Below are 27,003 nucleotides of genomic sequence, written 5' to 3'. Positions count from 1 at the left end.
GTCTCCCGAAAAATCAAAATTTGATGATTCGCTAAAGACAGTCCTTGGCGAAAAAAGGGTTTGGTTGGAGGATGCAGACACAAAAGGGCTGGTGAAGCAACTGAGAAGCCGTCAACCTTTGTGATGGCTCTCGCCTGAAACACTTCTCAAGAAAATCAAGGCCGGAATCTGAAATTTCGATGAATTTTACTTGTAATTATGGCACCTTCCCTATAGCCATCTCCACGACTGTACAACCAAGAGACCATAATATCAGAGGCTGTGACATGTTCCCTCTTTCTAAAAATTTCAGGCCCAATCCACTTTAAAGTGGGCTTATGGATGTTGTAGAAAAAGAGATAGAAAAACCAATATATCAGAGGGAGGCCGTGATATGTTCCCTCTTTTTAAAACTTTCAAGATCCATTCACCTCAAAGTGGGCTTATAGATGCTGCAGCATGACATGTTCCCTCTTTTTAAAAGTTTCAGGCCCAATCCACTTTAAAGTGGGCTTATGGATGTTGTAGAGAAAGAGAGAAAAAAAACCATATATCAGAGGGAGCGCGTGACATGTTCCCTCTTTTTAAAAATTTCAGGAGACATCCACCTCAAAGTGGGCTTATAGATGTTGCAGAGAAAGAGAGAAAAAAAGTAAAAATTTCAACAGCCATCCACCTCAAAGTGGGCTTATGGATGTTATAGAGAAAGAAAGAGAAAAAAAAGTAGTCGGTCAAGAGAGAGAGAATGGATTGAATTGGAAGGAAGTTTTGGTGATGGTTAGTTTTATATTAAAGAAGATTACTTGTTCCTATTGCCCAAATATCAGAGAGAACAGGAGGATGAGGGAGGTGAGAGAGGGGAAGATATGGAGTTTTGAGAGAGATAGAGATGGAGTCATTTTACAAAATATTTAGGTCAATAATGTATGGTCAAAGGTTCTAGGGGTAGAACGATAGAAAAGATAGAGACTTTATGCCGTAAGAAATAATTTAAATTCTAGGGTCTCTTGAGAAATGGAAGCAAAAAATAGGGGTTATAAAGATATTTTCCCGTAATAGAATGTAACATCCATTTTATTTATTTATTTATTTATTAAAAATACTGGTGATTCTTGAGTGTATCTACCAAAATTTAAAATCCGAAAACTTTACTCAAGTACCGGAATGAATGTTTATCAAAGAATATGGCATAATACTAGATAAAATCAAATAATTCACTGAATACCATTTTTCACCCCTATGCCTCCCTTAGGAAGCTACTCATATCTCATATCACAAATATTTGTTATATATTCCACCCACCCCTGACACTGACATGGCCAACAAAAAGAGGGGAAAAAAATAATCTTCTTATTTATAAAGGCTTGCCCCTTGCTCTAACCAAAACTAGCGAAGTAACAGGTCTTCAATTTCCTCTTCTATAATTACGAATCCACTTGTGCAGAAGCATTGTTTATTCTTTCGGCATGGAATCAATCCCATGGAGAATTGATGCACTCATTGGGAAGTTTAGGGTACCTATCAGTGTCATGACAATAGTCGTAAATTATGAGGTTCCGACCAACCCAACTGAAATCCTCCCTTTGGGAGGTGGAGAGGGTCCACGCCTCACTCTGATCCCACCAGTTTTGTGTGGTGGTGGAAACACAGTCAGGGTAAGGGTCCTTCCACTGGCATGCATCCACTTGGAAATCCTTGTACGTCGATACGAATGGAGCATTCTTCCAATCTGTCTTCTCGAGGCCCCCACGTGTTGCCCAATCATCAGCATTCCATATGCTTGAGAAGACGTACATTGGCTTCTCATTCGGGAATGCATCGTTGGATGCCTCTGTATTCCTGTAGATTCTAATGGCCACCCTATCCACAAAGAACCTGTTGCAAGGGGAGAGCCAAATTAAGGGGAAGAGAAGAACCAATATGGTGCTTTAACTTGGTGAGGAAGTCCCCAAAATATAAAGATAATTAAGAATATTAAAGAAACAAACAAAAAAAAGTGAACACTTGCTCTTCTAGCAGTTTAGAAAGATTATTTTAGGATATTAGGATTTGGAAAATGCATTAGATCATTAGATACCTAATTTAACATAAGGCGAAAGTTGACTTTAAGTTTAGAAGTGCCAAATTCTTGGGCGGTTTGTGTCCACTCTTGAGATTGAATCTTCCTCATGCACTTTTATCATCCAAATTTGAACTTTTTGGTTATGCTTACTTCTTTCTTCTTTTTTTCTTTTTTTTTTCTTTTTGTTTACTAAGTTTTTCGCTTGGATGAGTATTGATGTCGGAGCAAGTAAGAAATACACATACAAAAAAAAAAAAGAAATTCAGATAAGAAGCAAATAGGAGTGGCTTGCTCAGGCTCAATGGCCTCTCGTTCTACATATGATACAATTGTTAAAACTCTGAGAGCAGGAAAAAAAGAAGATTCTTTGATGCCAGCATATGATTAATAGATTTGAGTTCTTTAGATTTTAATTGTTAGGATTAAGGGGTGTGTTTTTGGGATTTTAGGAGTCAGATGAGAAATTTGAGAAGAGTTGGATTGCTATTTTTTTGGAGTAATTTTTTCATCAAAGAGCTAAAAAGAATGGCATGTAAGCTTCCAACATTATTTTTAATCAAAATTGTAGTTCTTTGATATCTATTTGTAAATTCATTTCACATCGTGAAAGCGTCCTTTTTTTTTTGCATTAGTTAGTACTACAGCAGGCTTGTTCCCAAAGCGCTTGAGATGTTGCAAGTTTGTGCAATGACTGATAGAGGAGGTCAGGAGGCCAAGCTGCTGTGGTGGCGACAAAATTACATGAGAAAAATTCAATGAGATGGTTAAAATCCGTCAAGAAGAGCTTTAGGTCCATTTATGAGATGATTGCAAGGATTAGGCGAGTAGAGGCAGATCCTACCAGTGAAGGAAATGTCACATCATAGTCCACTCTTTCTATTGAGTGAAACATTGCCACTAATTCAGCATTATATTTATCTAAAATCCAATCAACTTTTAATCTTTAGGACCCACTTCTTTCCAACAGATCTCTTTTTAGGCGACAAGTTGGCAAGTTCTCATGCTTGGTTTTGCTCCACAGGGCTAAGCTTATCTTTCATAGTAGATATCCATTAATCTCAAGTAGAGGAATTCATGGCCTCTCGGAATAAGGTACGACGATCAATATCAAGTGAATGTAGGCCTGGCAATGGGTTGCTTGGCCCAGTCCAGCACAGTTGGTCCATTCCAAAAAGACTAGTTCCTTGGCTAGATAATGTAGACCAAGATCAAGGCTAGCGCTGAGCCACCACGGCATAAGGGGCGTGCTGAGCTTGGGCTACGGCCACAACAATGCCAGCCCAACCCGACCCGACGCCTTTTTTCCTTTTTGTTTTCGATTTGTTTTCTTTGGGTTATTTAGCGCGGCCTAGGCTAGGGGTCAGGGCTACTTTAGCCAGGGTCTAGCCAAACCTAAAGGAACCCAAGCCAGGTTTGGCCAAGGCTAGCTGGGCCTGGCCCAACCCTTTGCCAGCCCATCATTATCTCAAAATGCCGGCGAATAATCTTGAGAAGGCCATAGATACCCTCCTAAATTAGACTTTTTATGCTTTTCTCCGCCCATTACTTTTGATACCACACTACGAACCCCGAAACTGTTTGTTTGTTATTCAACACCCCCATTCCAAATAAAAATAGTTGACTTTTTTGGTACTAAATATCTTCATTTTAACCCACATTTTTTCCTTTCTCTCTTGCACATTTTGTGCTGGACTAGCACAATCTCAATATAAGCCGCAAGAGGGGGGGGGTGGATGCCTAGAAAGTACCAATTCGGGGTATTTATAATTTTCCCATATTTACTCCTTTAATGTTCTTGCACAACCGGGACTCACCCTTTGTAGGTGCCCCGGTCTCAGTCAATGGATCTGCCTTGGGTTGTGGCTTAGCTTTACTTGCTGGCTCACTCCTACTAAGTTCGAATACCATGGATCTACATTTTCCTATGATACATAGGAAAAACTCCCTCAACTTCTCTCCTTTAGGTAGGTGGTTTTTTGAGGCCATCCTTGCTCAAAAGAATAAAAGGCAAGAGTTACTTGGTTGTTGGATGATCTGTTAATGATGTTTGAGACTTAAGTACTACCTAGGTATTTGTAAAAATCAATTTATGTTAAAATCAGATGTTAGAAATACCATTTTGATATTGGGCTCAAAATCTAGGCTAGAGTCAAGCTTCTAGAACTTGAGAAGATATAAATGAACCTGCACGCCCATGCTTGAGGCAATTTCAGTAATAAGTGGCTCATAGGGAAAGGTGTTTGGGCATTAGTGGTTCGAGGGGCAGATGTCTTAGCATAACATCCGACCATCTATTCCCACCATTTATATTTAATAAATAAATAAATGATCCATAATATTGGTCTCACATATGTGAATGTGCATCTAGTCGTGGTCGCATATTGTAATCTAGGGGTCCATCCCTACACATGTGCACATGCAGATCGGGCCCCCACAACATCCTAGTGCTATAAGAGATTGGGGCTAAGTTTATATGGCTTGAGGCCTCGCACCTAGCAAGCCATATGTAGTGCGCGAGGCCGACACAGCCTGTGTGGCCCATGAGGCCTCAAAGTGCATGGCCTAGTGTAGCAAACTGCACAAAGCACTAGTGTGCGGCCTAGCATGTGACTAGTTTTTGTGTCATGCATAAGCTTGGTCGACATGGCCCTGCCATCATAGCCAGCATATGGAGCTAGACATGGCTTGTTTGTAGCAGATCAACAAGCTGCAGGCATGTAAAACTGAATAAAAACCCTAATTTTGGAAGAAAGAAGGCGAAGAATAAAACCAATGAAAAGCTAGGATTTTTCTCGAGGAATAATAAGAACTAGGTTTCATATTGGCTCTAATACCAATATTAGATAACAGATCCAACGAGCATAATGGAAATTAAATATGCAACTGAGAATAGAGCATCATGCCTTATCATTCTCAATTCCTCTTTTTTTTTTTTTGGGTGAGTCAGTGGGGAGAAGGCCCCTACCCTTGGTAGAATTGAGCCAAGGACCTAGCGTTGCAAATTGTCAAGTGCTAACCAATTAAGCTCAAGCACTTTTTCTAATTCCTCTCTTTCTCCCAATATAAATATCGCTATATTTTTTGCTCTTATACAAGTAAATCGGAAAAGTATTATCCTCTTGAGTAAGGGAGCAAGATAACCATGAGAATTATCCGAATAGTTTTGCTCAGTAAGTCCTAAGCAAGGTGGAAGTTTTTGAATCCTCTAGTGAATGCAATCACAAACATTGAGGATGAGAGAAAAGAAGCAACATCTTATTTGAACTGCTTTTTCTCAATTTCCTTCTCTCCTTAAAGTCAGTTCTCTCTGTATAGAGTGGAATGTGGTTCTCTCTATCTCTGTTTTAACAAGCATGCTCCTGTTTCTTTACCTCCTTCCTTTTTTTATCTTTTTACACATTTTGAACTCCCTCTCTTCCTTGAACCTCACACAAGGAGGATCACTCACTTTAAGGTAGGTATACCCCATGTATTGAAAGTTGCTACATTCTATGTTGACTGTCATAATGCCCTCATGTTGACTGTTATAACACCAATTTTTAAAACCCGGTGATTCCGTATAACTGATATGGATGGGAATTGATTGGGATAGAACCAGTTTTGGGATTATGTGGACCCTAGCTTGTTTCCCTCCTAAAATTCCATCTTCCTTTTTTTTTTTTTTTTTTTTTTTTTTTTTTTTTCACTTATCTAATTTTTGTAGGTCCTTGAAAATATCCCCCTCCAAAAATCCTATTTCAATTTTTAATTCACTTTATTTTTTTTAAATATGTTTTTAGATCACCAATTTGGACCCACTCCGAATCGCTGATCTAATGGTCTGACACTAATCTGTAAGTGAACGATCTACCAATCCGAGAATTTTAAAACACTGCATGGCACCAAGAACACATTTCATGGAATTGGCCTTTATGATTGTAACCCCCCATGAATGGTGTGATGCGATACTACTGAAGAGCCAAATAGTAGCAATAACCATAAATCTAGTTCTGTAACATATTCAATATAAATACATGCTATCTTTTTTATTTTTTTAACATTAGCAGAAGGGAAAAACACAATAAGAGAGTTCCACCCTCCAATGCTATTGTCAAAGCCACACAATCTAGCCTACTCAGCTCTTCCAACTAAGTAATACGGAATAATAACCTTTTTTCGTTTTGTTTTCTTTGGCCAGATCGCCCTATCTAGACCGAGATCGTAATGTGGGCGATCCACCCACCGATAAATATTTTAAAATACTAATTAAAATTAAAAGGAATGAACTTACACAATGTGATGGTTGTTCCATAAAATGGAGTAGGTGTGGAAGTCCTCAGTGGGGTCGAACCAAAGGGAGTGCCTCATTTCTCTACCTCCAACCCCTCCTTTGTAAATGTTGCTTTGTATGATGTATGACTCACCACTCCTATTGCCCAAGAACTCAAAGTCTAGCTCGTCTCTCTCTAGCCCAGCCCCCATGTCTGAGCACATCTGTATGTCCACCAACTTAGTGTTAGAAACTATACCCAATTTAATTAAGGGAAGTGTTTGATTAGGGCAAGGCATGGCCTTTGGGCCTGGGAGGTCTAGGTGGTCAGCTTCGGTATTATGATGTCTAGAGTTTCATTCAAAATTTAAAAAGTAAATATCATTTTAGAGGCTCAAGTTATCTTACAAAATTATTGACGGGCTCATAGAAATCTCACTCACCACTGTTGTGTTTACATTTAAGTTTCATTTTATAAAGGTAATTGTAAAAATAATATTTAAAAATTCTCAATCTACTCCTATTTGAGGTTGGGTACTTTGAACAAATTGGGATAATTTGATAATTTTAGCCTACTTAAATGGTTCGAGCTAAAATACAAAGATATCCTTAGTTGTCTAAGGTTGAAAATATGGAAGTGCAAAGTAACAAAAATACCCTAGTTGACTGGGTCAGCAATACAAAACCGATAGTATTTTAATTATCTAGTAGTTTTGTTTTCTCAACTTTGAACAACCAAAAGTATTTTCATAGTTTTGCTATAGAAAATTTAGGAGGTTACTCAATTTTGAGTAGGGGTAAGTATTTCGGAAATTTTTAACAAATTTTTATGGAGATACTTTTGCCAAATGATACTTGAAAAGTAAACTTTGTAGTGGCAGTTGACATCTTTTCAGCCCTTCAATGATTTTGTAAGATATTTGAGCCCTTTAGGAAAATTCTCCTAAAAAAAAATGCAAAAGAATTTGATAAGGATATTCTTGCGCATTTTGAATCATGAAACTTGGTATTTTGGGAATAAATTTCTAGGGTTTTTTAAGAAAAAAGCCATATTAGATTTTTTGATTTTCAAGACAATAGACTCATTGAGAATTTACTTTTGACATTGGCTCCCCTATTTTTTTATAAATGGATAGATGGACCACTTTGCCCCACTTTTTGAAATGGTCTCATTTTTTTTCTCGTCATGTACATTTTTTTTCTTATGTTTCTTCCCTCCCTTTGTCTCTCTCTAAAATCCAATGTGGATTTTTTAAGCTCTTTCCTCTATCACACACTTTTCTAAAAACCCCACATGTTATTCTTTTCTTCTCACATTCTCTCTCTAACACCTAACATATTTTTATTCTCTATCATATTCTCTTTAGAAACCTAATCCCATACTTGCCTCCTTCTTATTCTCTCTATAGAAATCTGATTTTTGACTCCATTCATATTCTCTTTAGAAACCCCAAACTAACTCTTGCCTCCTCTCACATTCTTCAGAAAGAGAATGTGAGACAATAGAAGAATATATTGGGTTTTCAACTAGAGGATGTGAGAGGAGGGTAGAGATCATGGGAAAAAAAAGGAGAAAGAGATGAGAGATGAGAAGATTTAATATTTTGTTTTAGAAGAGGGGCAAACGAGTGTATTTATCCCTCTATAAAAAGTGGGAGGGCCAAAGTTAAAGAATAAAATAGGGAAAATATCCTCGTACACTTTATATTTAGGTTTTATTTCTTTATAGACCTAATATTTTAAAACCTATCTTATAATATAGAGATTCTATTGATTATATCTTCTAATTTTTTAGACCAACTTTATTTTTTTACTCCTCTTTTGTTCTTAAAAAGCCCTAAATTTCATAAAGACTGAGAAATGATAAGTGTCTCACATGTTAGGAGTTGACGTGGTCAAGAATAGACATTTTTTTTATTGCAGCATTAAAATGAGGGTATTATCCTCAGAGGTGAGTCGATAGATTTTTATTGTAGGGATTAATTACTTCATAACTTTGGAAATTGCACCAATTTATACGATTTTTGGAGCTATTGCCTATATATTTAGGTACTTTTTGTTTTTTTTCAAATGTCTGCATTTAATTTCATTTTATCAAACACTTCCCAAAAGCTTTAAATAACATCTTTTGTTACCTTAGGATGAGGTCATTATTCCAAGAATTCCACGGCAGTTCAAGGATATTTAAATTATTGTTAGCAAGTCGGGAAATAATAATATATTGGCAAACTAAAGAAGGAAATCAATTTTAATTCAAATAATGGGAGGCAAAAAGTTGGGGAAAAATATGGATGGCCAAAAATTAAGCATGCTAAAATATTTTGAATATAACTCAAGAAAAAATGAGTGAGAAAATTAGATATGTGTAGGTGGCTTAAATAAAATCAAAATTTGTAGTTATTGTGGGGATGCAATAAAGTCATTGAGCAATACTTTTATATCTGGTAGAGCATTTTGGGTCTTAATTAACTTACTTTTTGTCGAAATTTTCATTAAACACAACATGGTATACGTAGTCCACTGTCATCATACAAAATATACAATGATTTTATTTCAAGCATATATATAGAAAAGGAAACAAAAGGCTTAATTGTACAAAGCAATAAGTGGAAAGAAAAATCTAAATATTTGATCCTCACTCATAATTTCCAATTACCTAAATTTTCTTCTATGCAATGATGTTGTTGTTTCAAAAAAAAAAAAAAAAAAACGAAAAAGGATTATTCATCAGGTTACATTTTCTTTAACTTTGTATTTTTTTTTATGAAATACAATTCTTTGGTAAAGATCTTTGTAATATAGCATTCTTAGGGGAATATGTTTTCTTGGGATAATTTGGTGGACTTTTTGTTGGAATTTTTTGATCAATCAAGAATATTAATTTAATCCCAATTCTAGTAAGCTCGTCAAAACCAAAATTCAAAAGTTTCAAATGAACAAAGGCAGTGAAGAATTCAATTTGAAAAATGAGGCTATTAATATTAGAAGAATTTTTATAATAGGTAAAATGCACATTTATATCAGTTTTGTTAAAAAAACATGATTCTTTGAAGATCTTTTGAAAAATTTGGAGTTTCTAATGAATTTTAAACAAAAAAAACAATTATGTTTTTGAAAGTTATGTTTTAACAAGATATTTACTAAATAACGTTTAAATCACTTAGGATTGAATTTAGTTTCTCGTAACAAAAACCTCGTTTTGGTCCGATTTGGGAAAAGTCACGAGGACCTTTATGTTTTCCAAGGATTTGCACAATCTGTACTCCCCAGGGCAAAAAAGGCATTTAGGAGAATTCTTTAATCTAAAATTTAGCGATGCAATTTAGAAAGACAAGATAAGTATTTTCATAAAAAGATAAAATATGCTTAGAGTTCTTAAACAATTAAATCTACGAAAAATTTTTCATGCGGGTAGGACCGCATATCTATGTGGTCCAAAAAGTTTAAAGCATCGATCTTAAAGATGGATGCAAGTAGCTGTTCTATTTAAAAACAATAGAAACTATCGGTTCAAATGTTTTCAATTATTATCTCTAGCTTTTAAAATTTATTCATTTTTTAATATTCATGATCTCCATGTTAGAGATTACATGTCCTTAAAAATTAAGTCTTAAAATTCATTTCAAAAATAGATTTATTAAGAGGCCCTCATTGCTACATATGCCGACTTGGTAACATAGAAACCGAGGCTTTAAATCTAACATTCTAAATTTTGGAAAGTTTCAATTCAATCTTAAGATGCTACCTATTTTACTCACTTATAAAATACATTTACTTTTAGTTAGCGCATAAATAGGTTGGTAATGATACATCCCTAAAATTCAATGTCGTGGAAATACCCTAGCGGTTAATTGAGGGAGTGAATTGGGATAGCAATGGACCCTAATAGACCTGGGACCCGAAGGATATACTCGATTCGAGTCTGGGTATGGGTTCAAATTTTGGACCCAAATAACATTATGGTTTGGGTTTGGGCCAGACCAGGCCTGCTACCAAAGATAAATGTTCTCATTGTATACTTTTCCATAATTCCAATCGACTTACATAAAAAGCCGTAACGACGCCAGCAGAATCCCCTCCAACCAGCTTTAGTTTCATGCTAAACCACCCAAATCTATACCTTTGCTTTGTTTGGAACCCGCATCCTGATTTTAAACATAACATAAAAACAAAAATATAGTTTAATGAATCATACATAATTGGAATATATACTTCTACTACAAAACGGTAGAAATCCAATTTGGAGAGCGAATGCGGTTTACGTAATGAAGGTCCCCCGGAGTCATTTTCCTCAATTATCTATATTATTATATTATTATAAGAAAAATTGTTTCATGTGGGCTGGACCGCATTTCTACATATACGGTCAAGAAAGTATAAAGCATCCATCTTAAAGATGGATGCAAGTAGGTTTTCCATTTAAAAACAATGGACACTAACGGTCCAAATGTTTTTTTACTTTATTATTTATAGTCTTTAAAAATTATTTATTTTTTCATATTCATAATCTCCATGTTAGAGATTACATGTCCTTAAAAATTAAATCTTAAAATCCATCTCACAAATAGATTTATTAAGAGGCTCGCATTTCGACATATGCGGGCTTGTCTGTATAGAAACCGGGTCCTTACTATAATATTGAGTTAAAGTTAAGGGGTAGACATGAATCACAAGAATAAATGAGGACCCCATCCCTAAAAAAGTTATAGGGCAAGTGACCAGAAGCTGTAGTGCAAATGGATTCCATATTGAATAGGATCAAAGGTTTTATACCTTTCTATTTTTTCTATAAATACTGTCCAGTTCTTATATTTTTGTCCTCTCACCTTCTTAATTTTTCTCAACTTCCCATATTTATAAGAAATTTCATTCTTTCTTAAAATTAGTGCGTGAAAGTTTTCTTAAAATTAGTGCGTGAAAGTTTTCCCAAAATATCATAGGTCGAACCATCATCGTAAATTTCATAAATCCTTGAAAGTACCTCTATCTTTCTCTTATCTTTTAACCTAAACTACTTACAATTTGCTTGAAAGAGTAGGCCCATGTTTTTAATTTATTATTCTTAGTTCTATTTTTCTATATCGTATCACTTGTATCGTATACTATGATGTGGTTATACATTTCCTTAGTGAAAAAAAAGTAGGTTTAAATTTGTTTTGTTGGTTAAATTTTACTATTCTCTAATTTCTTTTATCTAGCACGTTGGTCCAATCCTGTGCTGTGATTTGCATTTTTTCTAAGGCTTTTTACTAAGAATTTCAGATTTTTTGAATAATAATATCTTTAGTATGAAACTCTTTATTACCAAAACTAAAATGCGGATAAAAAATAGATTATGATTTTTTTACACTCATAAATATCATGTATGAGCAATTTTTAAAAGAAATTTTAAAGTTTCACGACGATATTGTGCACTTTTTAACGATAGATAGTTTTATTCAAATATTTTTAAATACTAGTTTTACTTTTGGGAATTGATTAATTTTAATATTCTTCAAGAGTAAGTTTATTTGCTCAAGAGTAAGTTTATTTGCTCAATCTCATGACGTTAATTTTTGGGGATCATACACAATCTGTTTGGGAAAAAAAAAAACTCAATCCACTTGGTTCAATAGGTTACATCCCCAAGATTTTTGGGTCCTCAAAATACTTCTACCATGGTTTTACCCAAGGGAGCAAACAGACAGTATGCTCAATTAGAAGCAGGAAATCATTTGGGTTTAAGACTTACCCCCATCGGTTTCTCCTTTTCCAATATATTTAAACTTTCCTTTTTATTTGTAAATTAAATGGAACCCTAATCCTAAAATCTTCTTTATTTTTAGTTTCTATTTATTTATTCTTCTAAGTTTAATTGAGAACTCATTTTCCTACAGTTTAGAAGGTATTTAAGCTTTAAAAATTTCTGAAAATTATTAAAAAAAAGTTTAACAACTTTAAAATGCTTCTTAAAAGTTTTCAATATGAAAATTTAGAAACCACCAAAGAATCACTATATGATTATTCTCAGAAAAAAAACAAAAAACAAAATTGAAATTTGAGTTTTCTAGCACTTCGATCTCATCATCAAAAAATTGGATGGTCTCAATTCAATTTCGAGACATTATTTTTTTTCAACGGTATAAAGGGTGCAATTAAGAGATTTCTTTATTGAGGTTAATCTATGGGTTTAAAAGGTTGCATCCCCAAAATCTGAGGTCCTAAAATTAATTTTACCTGGAATTGTACCCGATGCAGTAAACGAACATTCTACTCCCACGGGAGTAGAATATCTTTTGGCTTCTTCCTTTTTTAATTATTTTTTTATCTATCTTCTTATATTTATATTAAAAATATATTTTTTTATTTCTTTTTCTTTACAAATTTTTATATTATTAGTCTGTCCCTCATTACATTTACATTCACAACACATGAAAATCCACTAGTAAAAAATCGTCGCAGTAGTTGGCTCAGGCATTTCCTTTTGAAATCTTACACTCTGTATAATCAAACATGCTTATATACGAGTCCCACTCGAGTCCTTACTCATTGTTTGAAATAGATAAATTTTGAATCCATTAATGAAAATGGACATCATGAGGCTCATGTGTACTACCACCACAACCCCAACCCATTGGTTATAGATCAAAATGACATCTACGCAGGGTGCTATTACCTTCCCCAAAATGCATTATTTTGCTCCAAATTTGTCACGCTCTTCCTCTTCTTTCAAGTGAAAAAATGGTGAAATAAATTTAAGAACAAGGACGAAAAACATGATTTACCTTTAAAATATGTTTTACCTTTTCTTTCAAGTGAAAAAATGGTGAAATAAATTTAAGAACAAGGACGACAAACATGATTTACCTTTAAAATATGTTTTACCTTTTAAATAAAAAAAATGTCTGAATAAGAGCAATGAATTTTAGGAAAGAAAAAGTTGTCCTAGATTAAGGACATAAGACAGTTTTGTTTAATTTTTAAATTTTCGAATTAAAACAAAATTGATTTTCATCCCCTCTTAAAATGGCTCTCAGCATGAAATGGATGTCGTGTGCTAATGTGCTAAAAAAAAAAACAATTTTATATATATATATATGACATTGATGTTAGCCCTCAGATTTGAGTATCCGGTTGAGATCACAATATAACAAGTTGGCTCTCGAACATTAGATCTTGATTTGAGAGTTGAGATTCTTTTATTTTTAATTTTTATTTTATAAATCATTTTGATGCGAAAATATTTCCTTTGACAAAAGTTTACCAGAATACCCTTTGAACTTTTGTAGGTACTTTGATCATTGAGAAATATTTATTTATATATATTTTTGTCATGGAAAAGTATATAATGAGACTATTTACCTTTGATACAAGGTGATTACAATTAATCTTGACCATTGGATGTGAAATTGGGTGTCTGCATTATTCATCTACCAACCTCAAAATTCAAAAGAAATTTTTTCGAACTTTGTGATACATCCAAACTATCAAATTTCGCATCGGATGATTGTAAGTAATTGTGACCTCCCTATACCAAAGCTAAATGATCTCATTGTATATAATCCCTTAGGCCAATTATGCCCCAATAAGAAGATAGGATGCCCCAAATTTCAATCAAAAATGTTTTGTAGAGAAAAAAAAAAAAAAGTCCAACAATGTTTTGCCGTGACATTGTGACATGAGCAGTCTTAACCGTCTATTTACATCGAACGGGTGAAAAGTGGGGATGGATATAATTTATATGTGGGTGAGATCAAATAGTAAGCATTCCCCTGTAATAATACCCTTTTGTAGTGTGCTGGGAATCCCCTCGGCCAGGGCACAATGGCTTACTTGGTTGAATCATCGGCTAAGTCCATCATGGGGCCAAAAGCCCTAAGAAAATAAAGTATTGAAAGTAATTTTGGACCTAAAATACCTTTAAAAATTAAAATTAAGGGCATAAAATATAGAGAAAATATGGATTTAAAAAAGGAAAATTGTTTCATGTGAGGCAAGACTGCATTTCTAAAATATGCGGTGCCAAGGTATAAAGCATCCATCTTAAAGATGGACGCAAATTTGTGGTCCATCTAAAAAAAATTGAAACTAACAGTCCAAATGTTTTCTTAATAGAATTATTATTTTAAATTTTCAAAATTTGTTTATTTATTCATATTCATGATCTCCATGTTAGAGATTACATGTCCTTAAAAATTAAATAAAAAAAATCATCTAAAAAATATATTATTATGAGGTTACTCATTTCTACATGGACTCATAAAAACCGTGTCCTTTTAAAAAAAATCTAATTTATAGTGAAACGCACCTTCAAATAGTATTGAGAAATGTAGTTTCAATACTGGAAATCTTTGTAATAGCCTTAAAATATGTTTTCATCTCTAGTTATAAAATTTAAATCTTAAAAAATAGTGTAGATCAAGCAGATCAATGAAAACTTGAAAATCTTGAAAATTGATGGCTCAAAAATGCATTACAAGATCCACTATTTTCAAAACTTGAAATCCATTTTTTTCTCATGTCCGTGCATCATGTGGTCGAGATGATAAATTTGAGGATATTTGAGCATCAAAACAACTTCTTCTAATAAAAATTTTGATGTGCGCTCTAATTTGATTGTTTAGAGCCTCCCACTTATATGTACCTTTTCCTTATTTTTTATATTCACACTTATATGTACTTTTTCCTGATTTTTTATATTTATATAATTTTTTTTTTTTGAATTTGTTTTTAACTGCCTGCCCTAAATTGTATACTGTACACAACTTTGGACTACTTGGCCGAGGTGTATTGGGACTTTGGTCAAAGCCGCGCCTAGTCCTAGTACACTACCCCTTCCATTATTTGATTGTTTTATTTCTCGGAGCCCGAAATTCTCAATAGATCACTGGAATGAGAGGCATTGCAATTTCATCACAATCACCCACCTTAATTTCTACAAAATTCCAGCTTCATAATCCAGAGGAAACAACAGATCTACATTCCTAACGCAATAATCTATGCGGAAAGAAGCACGCTATTTCGAATAAAATGAATGCAGAATTTCATCAGTTTCTATCTCATGGAAAAGGAAAATTAATCAATTCGGGGAAAAAGGAAATAAGGCTTACCCGTTTCTTTGTCGAGACTAAGATACCAGATCTGGCCATCAGCGGACGCTTTGAAATGGTCCTCTGCCCACATTATATCAAAATTATCTTCGAAAGAGAACAGGTCGGCAGCTTCGGCGGTGGCAGCCATGAAACCTGCAACTCCAAGGACAACACAGAGGTAAAATGCTGATCCCTTCCCCATTTTTGTTTGATTTTAGAAGAGGAATTTGGTTGTTGCAGAGGTGAGGGGTGAGATATATACAAGGATGGGGACTTTTTGCCTTCCTTGATTTTGACCTAAGAATTTTGATTGTTGATATATCTAAAGATAAACACACAAATAAGGGACAGAGGGACAAGAATTGTTGTGAGGAAAGCTGTTTCATGATAAGAGCATATGGGAAGGGAGAGGAGGTACGGAGAAGATTCCATGTGAAAACTTTTAGTTTTGTTTTTCTTTAACCTTAAAGACCATAACGGATGAGAGCGACTAATCACTTTAGCTGTAATATGCTGCTTTTTCATATATTTCCGAGCAGTGGTTTAAAAAACGAATCAGACTCGGATCAGGCATCTCAAAAACCGATTTGGATCGACGAATCGGCGATTCGGATCTGGATCGAGAATCAGGCCGAATCACTCTGATTAAGCTTTAAAAAAATTCAAAAAAATTATTAAATTTCATTATAAATGTTGTTTTTTATGAATCCAATAAGAAATGAGGGTACTGCATTATTAACTTTCATTGTTTTCATCAATTTATGAATATTGAAATGTTCTTTCCTTGTATGAACTTATGTTGACCATTAAATTTACATCACATAAAAAAAATCATAGAATTATCGTGGATTAAGTATATAATCATATATGGACTACAATAAAGAGTTGACTAAATCCATGAAAAATTGGCCACTAAAATCTCGAATTAGCGGAAAACCCTAATCCGCTAAAAAACCCAAATTATTACAACCTAACTAACTATAATATTATATACCAACAATATTTTATAATTATTTTATCATATAAATAATAAAAAATCCAAAATATTTTATAATATCATGTAATTTAAAATATATTATTGACAACTGTAAGAAAAATAGTACACTACATGATTTATAATACAAAAATTAATAAATAAAATAAAATATTTTATTGTCAACGTAGAAATTATTAGAATGCGTACCAATTTTTTTTTAATTTTTAGGCTTTTAGAATAAATTAGTGGAACAGATTGTTAGTAGAAAGCGAGAGATTTCACATGGCCTCATTGTATGAATCCTATCTTTAAATTAATATTACTAAATTTATATTAAAGACCATCATGTTATAAAATTAAAAATATAATTAGACTATTTATTCCTAAGTTGTATGAATAAATACATTTTATGTTTTTGACAAGAAATACTTATTATGTTATCTTTTATTTTTTTTTACAAGAAAAATATGATACTTGTTGATTATCTTTGTTTTTTTTTTTTGGACAAAAGAAGAAGATATTGTACTACATGTTTTTTTGCTTGTTGTATTACTTTTATTTTTTTTTACAAGAAAAATAAAAAAATGATGTTGCCAAAGTACATTTTATTTTTTTATGCCTTTTGTTTTATTTTTTTTGCAAGAAATACTTGTTATATTACCTTGTATTTTTTTTACAAGAAAAATAAAAAAATGTTGTATTATCTTTTTTATCTTTATCTTGAAAAGCCTTTTATTTTATATTTTTTCTATTTTTTTACAACAGTATTTTGTGACTTCGTTTATTTTTTTTTACACAAAATTTTTTTTGTATTTTTTTTGTTGTGCGTTAAGGGGTTCGAACTCAAAAAAAAAAAAAAATTTGTTGTACGCTAAGGGGTTTGAACTCAAAATATTTTTTGGTGCTTGCTATGGGGTTCAAACTCAAGACATACACCTAAAAATCGGTGTTGTCAACCAACACGGCCACATCAGCACATATGATTTTAGTAGCATCTATAATAATATATATTCAATCATCTTGCTTTAATGATTTTTTGTGAGAATTATCCAACATCGAAGGATGAATGTTGCTTGGTTATCTATAAAGTCATGTGTCATAGACACTTCATTGCGCGTGTAGAAACGCGAGTGAGGCAAACGTGAGGTGAGTTACCACGTGTGGCCACATGTCACTCTCGTAAGGTGGCCATGTGTGCCACGTGTAAACCTAAAAAATATAGGTTTTTTGGTTGAGACTCGCGATTCCCGATTTTTTCGTTGAGACTCGCGATTCCCGGTTTTTTCGTTGAGACTCGCAATTCCCAGTTTTTTCGTTGAGACCCGCGATTCCCGGTTTTTTCGTGGAACGGGCTCGGTAGCAGATGATTCCCGAGTCGAACCGATCGAGTCCGATTTTTTAGTGGAACTGGCTCGGTAGCAGATGATTCCCGAGTCGAACCGGGCGAGTACGGCTCGACTCTGCGAGTTTTCAAACACTGTTTCCAAGTTTCAACTTGCAAATTTTAAATCAGGTGACGAAAATATCCTTGGTCTTTTGTTAGAATTATTTGAATATTATTATTATTTTATTATTATTATTATTATTATTATTATTATTATGATTATTATATTTTTATATTTTTTCTGAAATGTCAAGACCCAGTTTAGCTTGGATTCATTCCTTTATAGGGGCATTTTTGTAAATAATGAAAATTTTAAATTTGAGTTTTATAAACCCTAGGATCTGACCCTCTAAAAAATTATGTGGTCTTCTATTGAATCTCGAGACATTACTTTTTGGAAAAAGTTTGTATAGAGCCGAGGTTCTAAACAATCAAATTAGAGCCCATCTCAAAAATTTGAGAATAGGTTGGTTTGATGCCCAAATATTCAAATTGATCATCTCTACATCAAGATGCATGAACCTGAGAAAAAAAAAGATTTCAAGTTTTGGAAACAGTGCATCTTGTAAAGCATTGTTGGACTGCCAATTTTCAAGTTTTCATAGATCTACTCGATCTACACTATTTTTGAAGATTTAAATTATATAATTAAAGATGAAAATATATTTTAAAGCTGTCATAAATATTAACGGTATTAAAACCACATTTCTCGATACTATTTTAAGGTAGGCTCTAATTTGATTGTTTAGAGCTTCGACTCTACGCAAACGACACTCTTACTTCTTTCAAGTACTTAGAGGTACAATTAGAAAAAAAATTTTATTGAAGTTAATCTGTGTGTTAAAGATGCTATATTCTTAAAAATTGAGCTTAACTAATCATAAGTGGTGTTTTAGCCGAGGGAGTAAATCGACAGTACACTCCCCGAGGGAGTTGAATATCTTTTGAAATCTTTGCTTGCCATTGGATTTAGAATCCCTTCATCGTCCAATGACTGCATCCAATGATCAAGTAATGTTTTTTTTTTTTTTTTGTACTGGAAGTTTGTGTGGCACCCCATGTGACATATCGAGCTAACATGTTCGTATTGAACCATTATTGCACATGAATGATTGTGACATTATTTGCATAGAAAATTACAAAACTTAGAGAAAAGAAAAAGGAAAAGAATGGCTTTACAAAAAGAAAACAATAAAGTGCCATCGGTATGATAGCTGGCTAGGAGTGAAAATCCACGTAAATAACTTGCTTTTTCCTTATTTTATTTACCAATTCAGAAAGATAGATTTTGAAATGAAGGCAGAAAGCACGCCCCTCATCTTGCGGGTCACACTGTAATCCTTGGGACCTTTAATTATAGGCTCTCTCTGCAAATTATCCCTCCATCCAACAACCTTGCATCACAAAGAGCGCGTGTAATAAAAAAAATCAATCAAAGACAATATATAATGGGATGTCAAAAGATTTCCTACTCCCTAGGGAGTAATATTATCCATTTATTCCTTGGGGAGTAACGCCTCAAGATTAAATAGAAACCGTCTAACTTTTGAAGGACTAGAACTGGGTGTAATAAAACTCGAAATTCATATTTTCTATTTTAGAAATAATCATCTAGTAATTCTTGTATGGTCTAAAAAAATCCTCCTAAATAGATCTTTTGCGTGAGCGAGTAGATTCATCGTATACTCCTGTGGGAGCATAGTATATGCACAATTCATGTAAAATATGAGATATAAGAGGTTTAGAGAAAATATAATGGAATTGATAGGAAACATGAGATATAAGAAGTTAAGGGGAAGTCAATAACGTGGGTGGCAATGGGCCAGGCCAGATGCCCCTTCCCGAATTGAGCAGAATAGGCCCAGGCTTAAGTCGAAACGTGGCCCAAAATGGGGCCGGTCCTATCTTGCATTTGGTCTTGGCCCTTCCCAGCCTTGTCCTTGGGCTGCAGTGATCCAGCCATGACCTAGCCCTTGGGCCCCAAAATGTGGCGTAGGTCCTATGTTTTTAGGGTGGGGCCGACCAGCCCGGTCTGGCCAAATGGCCCCTTGTCAACCCTAGTCAATGACTAGGATTTCTTCATCACTTGTGGAAGCACGAATAAGAAAGCCAAATGTTATTATTACAAGGTAGTGTTTTAAAACGAGGAGTAGTGGGTGGATCAATGACCTATCGGTCTTGATCTGGATCAACAATCTAACAAAAAGAAATGAGTGTCTGTTGGGGAGAGAGAGGGAGAGAGGGGCTTTGAGCATGAGCTTTTAAATAGCTATGTTGCTCTAGGTTGGCGTACTATATACAAAAAATGAATACTTGATGCATACAATTGTTTTAATTATTAAAAGATATCACAAAATAATCGACAATTGATAGAGTTCCTATAACATAATAGCTCATAAGTCTCCTCTATACTTTAATGTTAGGGAGTTCATGTCTCTCTCTCCACATCTCTCTTTCTACATGCATGCATTATTTTTGGAAGTCTTGCTCGTATATATATATATATATATATATATATGAGAAACCATTGTGTGCGACATCGCATATTGGGATCTTATACGTAACGATTCGAGATCTTGAATCTGACCGCCTTTTTTAGATGAACCAATCGTCTCAAATTTGAGACATTTCCCTCTCTCTCACCCAATAGCGCTAGTTTCCCTCCCTCTCTCTCTCTAAGCACTCCCTCTCTCTCTACTACGGATCATTAACCAGGCAACAAAGACTGTGAAATCTACTACGGAATATCTCCCTCCCTCTCTCTCTCTACTGTAGATCTCTAAGCATGGCCTCCCAGTTTCCCCTCCCTCCCTCTCTCTCTCTACTGTAGATCTCTAAGCATGGGCCTCCCAGTTTCCCCTCCCTCCCTCTCTACTGCATAATCATCTACCGGGCAACACAGATAGGGATTTGTACTGCAGATCATCTCCCTCCCTCTCTCTCTCTCTCTCTAAGCACTCCATCTCTCTCTCTGCCAAAACTTCATCTTAGGGCTTTTTTTTCCTTGCATTTTTTTACGGTGAATCCTGCCTACAAGCGGCCATTTTTCGAAGTACAAGTAAGCACATTCAACAATTTGTTTGATTTATTGTTGCAAGAATACAGTCTTTTTGTTTTGATTGTTTGATTTATTATTGATTAATGATATTTTAATCCAAATCCAATATGACAATGTGGGGCTTGTTTTTTGTGGTTTTTCATGTGAAAAAAATATGGGGTTGGGTTTGGGTTACATGCCTCTCTCTTGCTCTCTAAAACTCATTGTCATTTTTCCCAAGCAAGACCTTTCTGTTTTTTCTATTTTTAAATTTTTTTGGTAGTTGAATGAACCTTGAAGCTGATATGATCAGGGATATTTTGATTTATGGATAACTAGATGGGTCCTCTAATAATAGGGTATTTTTCTTACTGTTTATGCAATTCATTATGCTGGTTTCTTAAAATAGAGGAAAAAATCCGCCCTAAATATTTGCCACATTTGGGGGTTTTGGTTTTTCAGTCATTGAATGCGTTATACAGAGCAACAAAACTATGATTAAAGTTTTATGACTCGCCATACTTATAGGATTGTGTTTTTCACATACAATGAATTGCAGTTTCTAGATCAAATTGGATGCCTTCTTTATGGAAACGAGCTAAACTTATGTTAATGCATGGAATTATTAGTTATTGTTATGGAAAATTATAAATGGCCTCTGTTTCTTATCTGGTAGTCTGCCAACTAGGTTATGTTTTGGTGATTCAATTATATAAAAGTTCACCATTCAAACACTTGGGTATTCGAACGCTTCTACTGATTTATGCATGCTTTACTATCCACATGCTATTGAAAGAAAATTATGATATGTCAAATGTCAGTTGCCTTATTTTCCATGTGCCATTTTTAAGCACATTTTGATATGTTAAATGTTGTATGCCTTTTTTGTATATTGATGTTGATCATGTGAATATAACTATGTTGAGTTGCTTCAGGAATTAAGTTCATACACTACTACTTTAGGAGTTAAGTTCACAATAATAAGGGTTGTCTACAATTGGTTAGAAGCAATGGTTTACTAGGAGTGTTGTTATGTCTATATAACTGTTTGAATACATATATTTATATAGCTTGTCTTTTCGGTTGAAAAACTTAGATGGACCACACCATTCAAACTGTGTGTCATCCCCCGCTTGCGTAGTTGTTAACAACATGGGTGACACCAATGAGCCCATGGAGCAAGTTCCTTATCTTGCTACCCCTCCTAGAAATTTCACAGAAATGCAAGATGGAAAACCTGATTCCTCAACCAAATGCTTAGAAACAAATGTACCGCGTTTAGGAATGGAGTTTTCTTCAGAGGAACATGCAATTGACGACTATAAGTCTTATACATTGGCCAAAGGTTTTGGTATCCGTAAGGGCAGTACCCATAATAATAAAGGTGAAAGGATTCACAGGGAAATTATTTTCTCTAAGGAAGGATTTCGCAAAGTGAAAGATCAGGTCAGTGGAAAGGATCTTCCTGAATCAAGGTGTGGGTGTAAGGCTAAGTTGGGAGTCAATAGAAAAGCGGATAACAAGTGGGTTGTGACTGGGTTTATTGATGATCACAATCACGATCTAGTCAGTCCAAGGAAAGAACATTTAATTCGGAGCCACCGAACATTGTCTAATACCACAAAGTTGATAAATTCAATGAGTTCGACAATGGTTAAGGCAAGACATATTCATAGAGCAAGTTGGAGGGATCGAGAATGTCACATGTACACAAAATGATATCGAAAATGAAATTGCTAGTGCCAGAAGAAAACTAAGAGGAGAAGATGGTAGTCTAATTATGCAATGGCTTTATAAAATGAAAGAATCAAATCAATCTTTTTTCTATAGATTGAAATTAGATGAAGATGATCACATTCTCAACATCTTATGGATAAATTTAACATGTAAAGTTTCATATTAATGATTCTCTGATGTGATTACATTTAATACCACATACAAAACAAACTCTTTTAGCATGTCCTTTGCACCCATACTTGGTGTAAATCACCATTTCAATACAACCTTCTTTGTATTTGCACTCATATTTGATGAGAAGGTAGAATCATTTGTTTGGGTATTTGAAAATTGGTTAGAAGCAATGAGTAGACAACAACCGGGCGCTATTCTCACTGATCAAGTCTATGCAATTTCAATCGCAGTGAGACAAGTTTTTGACAAGAGTGAATAGCATTACTGTAAGTGGCATATACTTTCGAAAGTTAAAGAAAAACTATCTCATATCTTGCGCATGCATCCTTCTGTTTTAAATTCCTTCAAGAGTTGTATAGCTAGCCCAACAATAGAAGAAATTGAATTGGGATGGAAATTAATGATTGAGAAATATAAGTTGGAAAGTAATGAATGGCTAATTAAGCTTTTTATGATTGTCGCATGCAATAGGTGGATGCATACTTAACTGGCAGGTTCACAGCGAGTATGACTTCTACCCAAATAAGTGAAGGGATGAATAAGCATTTCAAGATATACTTGACATCCAAAACTAGCTTACGTACATTAATGGAAATATGTGCAAAGGTGCAAGATAAAAAGGTACGAAAAGAAAAGGAAAACGACTTAAAAGACATTAAAATTGCTCCAATCTTAAGAACAACTTCTTTATTTGAGTCACAAGCATAAAAAATATATACGCAAAAGATTTTGAAGATATTTGCGGAAGAAGTTGCCAACTGTATAAATTTTATGAGTGAATTAGTTCATGAAAATGGACAGCTTGCCACTTTTAAGGTGGTAGATATGGGAACTAGATCTAGATCATACTTGGTGGAATTCAATCCCCATGACAAGATGGCTTCTTGTAATTGTCACTTATATGAGAGGATGGGCCTTCTTTGCAGGAATGTGTTGGAAGATTTTTATGATGAAAAATATATTTGAAATACCTCCAGCATACATAATGAGGTGTTGGTCAAAGGTCGTAAAGAGGGGGTTTTTATTGATGAAAGTGGCAAACAACTTCATGATACATCTGCACTACCACGCTCCATTCGATATAACAATGTCTTGCATTCTATTCGATAATTCGCTAAGCGTGCGTCAAAACGTGTGGAGGTTCATGATTTTGTAATATCTTTAATACACGATGATATCATAGAGGTTGATGGTAAATTCGGTTGTAAGCAACGTCCACAGGTTGACACGATGACTCATGTCAATGATGAGAGGGAGCTTTTGGTTCTAGTGACACACCAAATAGAAGTTACAACTGCCAAAATGTCCCTGATCCTTCATAAGCACGGGCAAAGGGACGGCTGCCAAATGCCAGAAAAAAAGCGCGATCAGAGGGATGGAAGCCAATCGAAAAGTCTAAGAAATGTGCAGTTTGCCAGGGCAGTGGGCATGACAAAAGAAATTGTCCATCATTCGTTCATGAAAAGTAATAATCCATCCCTTGAGATTCAAAATAATTTTCATTGTATAAGCTTTTCAATCTAGATGTATTAGAATTTCCATATGATAGTACTCGTTGTGAATGCATTATGAAATGTAAATATAGCATTTTATTTTCTTACTACAGGGTTATTCAGAAAGTCTGGTATAAGATTCCATCTCATAATTAGCCTTATGAGAAGTGGGACAGGAGCATTGAGGGTAAGTAGCCTTATGTATTATGCATCTATGTATGAAATATTTTATGTACTCATGTATGCTTGCATGTTGTATATATGGATGCCTTTTTAAGCAAGGTTAGAGTATTTGTCATAACTTCTGTGGTTGAGCATTCTCTTAACAAATGTCTGATTGCGGTAGTTATTTGTTCATAAACTTCATATTTCTTGGTAGTTTCGAGGATGATTGGTATCTCTTATAATTCTTGATAGTTTTTTAGGATGATGGGTACAAGTCTCTTATGCTAGGTCATGTACTCCTTACCAAGTCACCCCATGTTCATTCTTCAGCCAAATATAGTCTTGTCTTTCTCTGTAACAGTAATATACTCTGCAATCTTTTGCCTCTCAATTATCACATCAGTGATATATGGGTACTCCAATGCATATTGCATTCTAGCTACATCAATATTGAGAGCATCTTGATAATTTGCATGTATTCATTAATCCTTTTGTGCTATTTTTTGAATGTGAATTGGTGACCTCCAATTTTGAAATTTTTAAACCTTTTAGAGGACAAGGTGTTGTGCTACTCGTGAAATAAGCTCAAGAACTTTAGCATATGTCAATTTAGTTCAAGAACTTCAGCATATGTCAATTTAGTTTCTTCACTATATGTCAACATGACACCTATAGTTCTTGACCTTACTTCAATCATTCTTTGTGCCTTTGGAATTTGAATTCAGACTTTCTTCTTTTGGTTTTGCAGCCCTCGTTCTTTGGTTTCAATGGATCAACATTTTGAGGTTGTCTGGTGAAATAGTGCATAAGCGTGTGGAGCTTTGTGTTTCCATTTTGTCAATTGGATTCTGTGAGGATGTTGTGTTGGATGAAATTGAAAAAGCAGAGGCATACTTGGTGTTGAGAAGAAATGATCCGGGATTGCTCTAGCTTGCAAAATCTTCTCTTGAACTCTGCATTGCCTAAGGCAGAGGTGGTCAAATGTATCTTATGTTTACTATGTGTCATAAATATTAATGGGTATGCGTCTCTTTGAATGTAATAGCAGTTCAAGTTTATTGTAAAGTGTTATCAATATGTATGTTGTTTCAGAATACTGTATTGTAGGGTCTACTCTCTTGTATAATTTGTGGAAGAATGAGAATGTAGTAGTGGGATATAATGTTCTATTTCTAAAGGATAAGTAGGATCCCGTACAGTTTTTTCAGATAGTTGTGACTGGCAGTAGAAGATGACCTTATTAACAAACACATCAATTAGATTTGATTGTGTTAAACAATTGTGTAACATTTTGACTCTACTCATTACAATTGTATGTTAGCTCTACTGGTATGTTAATTCTAAAAATGATGTGTCATGTGAAACAGTGACATGTTGCTTTTTTTTTCACTACTATAATCTGAGTTGTATTTCACATTTGATTTGTTTTTCCCCTTTTCCATCTCTTCTTTATTATTTTCCCCTTCTCCCTCTCTTCTATCCACAACTTCTTCCTGTTCTTCCTGGGTTCCTCTTATCTTTGTTCTCGTTTTCTCTTTGTTATCCTTCTCTCTGTCTTCTTCTCTCCTTGACTTTTGTACCTACTACTACATATTAGCTCCCCCCCTATCTGTCTCTAGAGAGAGAGAGAGAGAATCCAATTGCCCAAGAACTTTGCGGTTGCCAAGAAGTTCTTATGACATTTGATCCAGAGGTGTAAACACCTGGCTTGAATTATGTAAAAATGTATTTGAGATAGGATTTTGTTGAATTGATGTTATCTGTGGTAAGACCAAAATTTAAGGCCCTGTTTAAATGAGTTGACAAGCCTCCTGTGCAATATAGGCTTAAAGTGACAACATTGCTGGTTTCCTTTTGCACAAAGAATTTGGCAAAACACTCTATTTATGCCGCAAGCTATTACAATTTGCTGTGTACAATTTATTATCTAGTTATACAATTGGGATTGTATTCAATGAGACCATTTCACTTTGGCATACATCATCACATTGTCAACGCATGTTAACATGGCTGATTCAGTTTAATACATGAACACTATATGAATACCGTCAATGCCTGTCTCTTATATCAAACACTTTTCAACAAAAGTAATACAAACATAAACACATTTGCTACACACAAGAAAACTAATAATTATTGCATACGTACTAAAGTATCAATAATTTGTTGTTGTATGACCATCAGTTCAGGCTTGACCATAATACGCTCTTGCGATTCTTGTGACTGATTGTTTTGGTGTATATCACAATGCCTCAAGTTTATATTATAAATCATTCCTTCCATATATTCATCGTACCATTGGAAAAAAGTACAATTTGTACTCCAATAGTACATTCTTATAGGGGTTCGATCGGGAGCTTGATGTACTTAATTTGCATTGTAAGTTGCATTATGGACAGGTTCGCCAATGATATCCTTTGGCACTTCTGGAAACTGATGACATGATGTGTAGTTCAAAGGTCTAGATTGCATCCCAATTTCATAAAAATGAAACAAAGGACATGAATTTCTCTTGGAAATCACAAAATAACCATAAGAAAGCATCACTCATCCAAAAGTCCCAAAAATACAAATCTAAAAATAGTATACAATTAATCAAGGAACTCAGAAAGTAATTAAACACTACTGCAATATGCTTCAGATTAAAAAATAGCAATCCCTACTACAATATGGTTC

At 34.4% G+C, this 27,003-nt stretch overlaps 1 protein-coding gene and 1 long non-coding RNA gene across 2 annotated transcripts; one reads left to right on the top strand and one right to left on the bottom strand.

Annotated features, from left to right (window-relative positions):
- Positions 1-1,150: 1,150 nt before the first annotated feature.
- On the bottom strand, positions 1,151-15,660 carry XTH8 (xyloglucan endotransglucosylase/hydrolase 8). Its single transcript, XM_006826428.4, has 4 exons — positions 15,380-15,660; positions 10,335-10,435; positions 6,312-6,514; positions 1,151-1,854 (listed from the first exon to the last, which is right to left on the bottom strand). The coding sequence occupies exons 1-4, from the start codon at positions 15,561-15,563 to the stop codon at positions 1,452-1,454; spliced, it is 891 nt and encodes a 296-aa protein (XP_006826491.1). The 5' UTR covers positions 15,564-15,660; the 3' UTR covers positions 1,151-1,451.
- LOC148783205 (uncharacterized) lies at positions 15,027-25,504 on the top strand. Its single transcript, XR_016050550.1, has 2 exons — positions 15,027-15,539; positions 25,076-25,504. It is a non-coding gene; the product is annotated as an uncharacterized LOC148783205 (long non-coding RNA).
- The last annotated feature ends 1,499 nt before the right edge of the window (positions 25,505-27,003 follow it).

Source organism: Amborella trichopoda, chromosome 2 (assembly GCF_054954075.1).
Source record: "Amborella trichopoda isolate Santa Cruz 75 chromosome 2, AtrichopodaSantaCruz75HAP2 v2.0, whole genome shotgun sequence".
Lineage (NCBI taxonomy): Eukaryota > Viridiplantae > Streptophyta > Magnoliopsida > Amborellales > Amborellaceae > Amborella > Amborella trichopoda.
The sequence above is the reverse complement of the archived record's forward strand: the minus strand, read 5'-3'. Positions and strand labels throughout refer to the sequence as shown.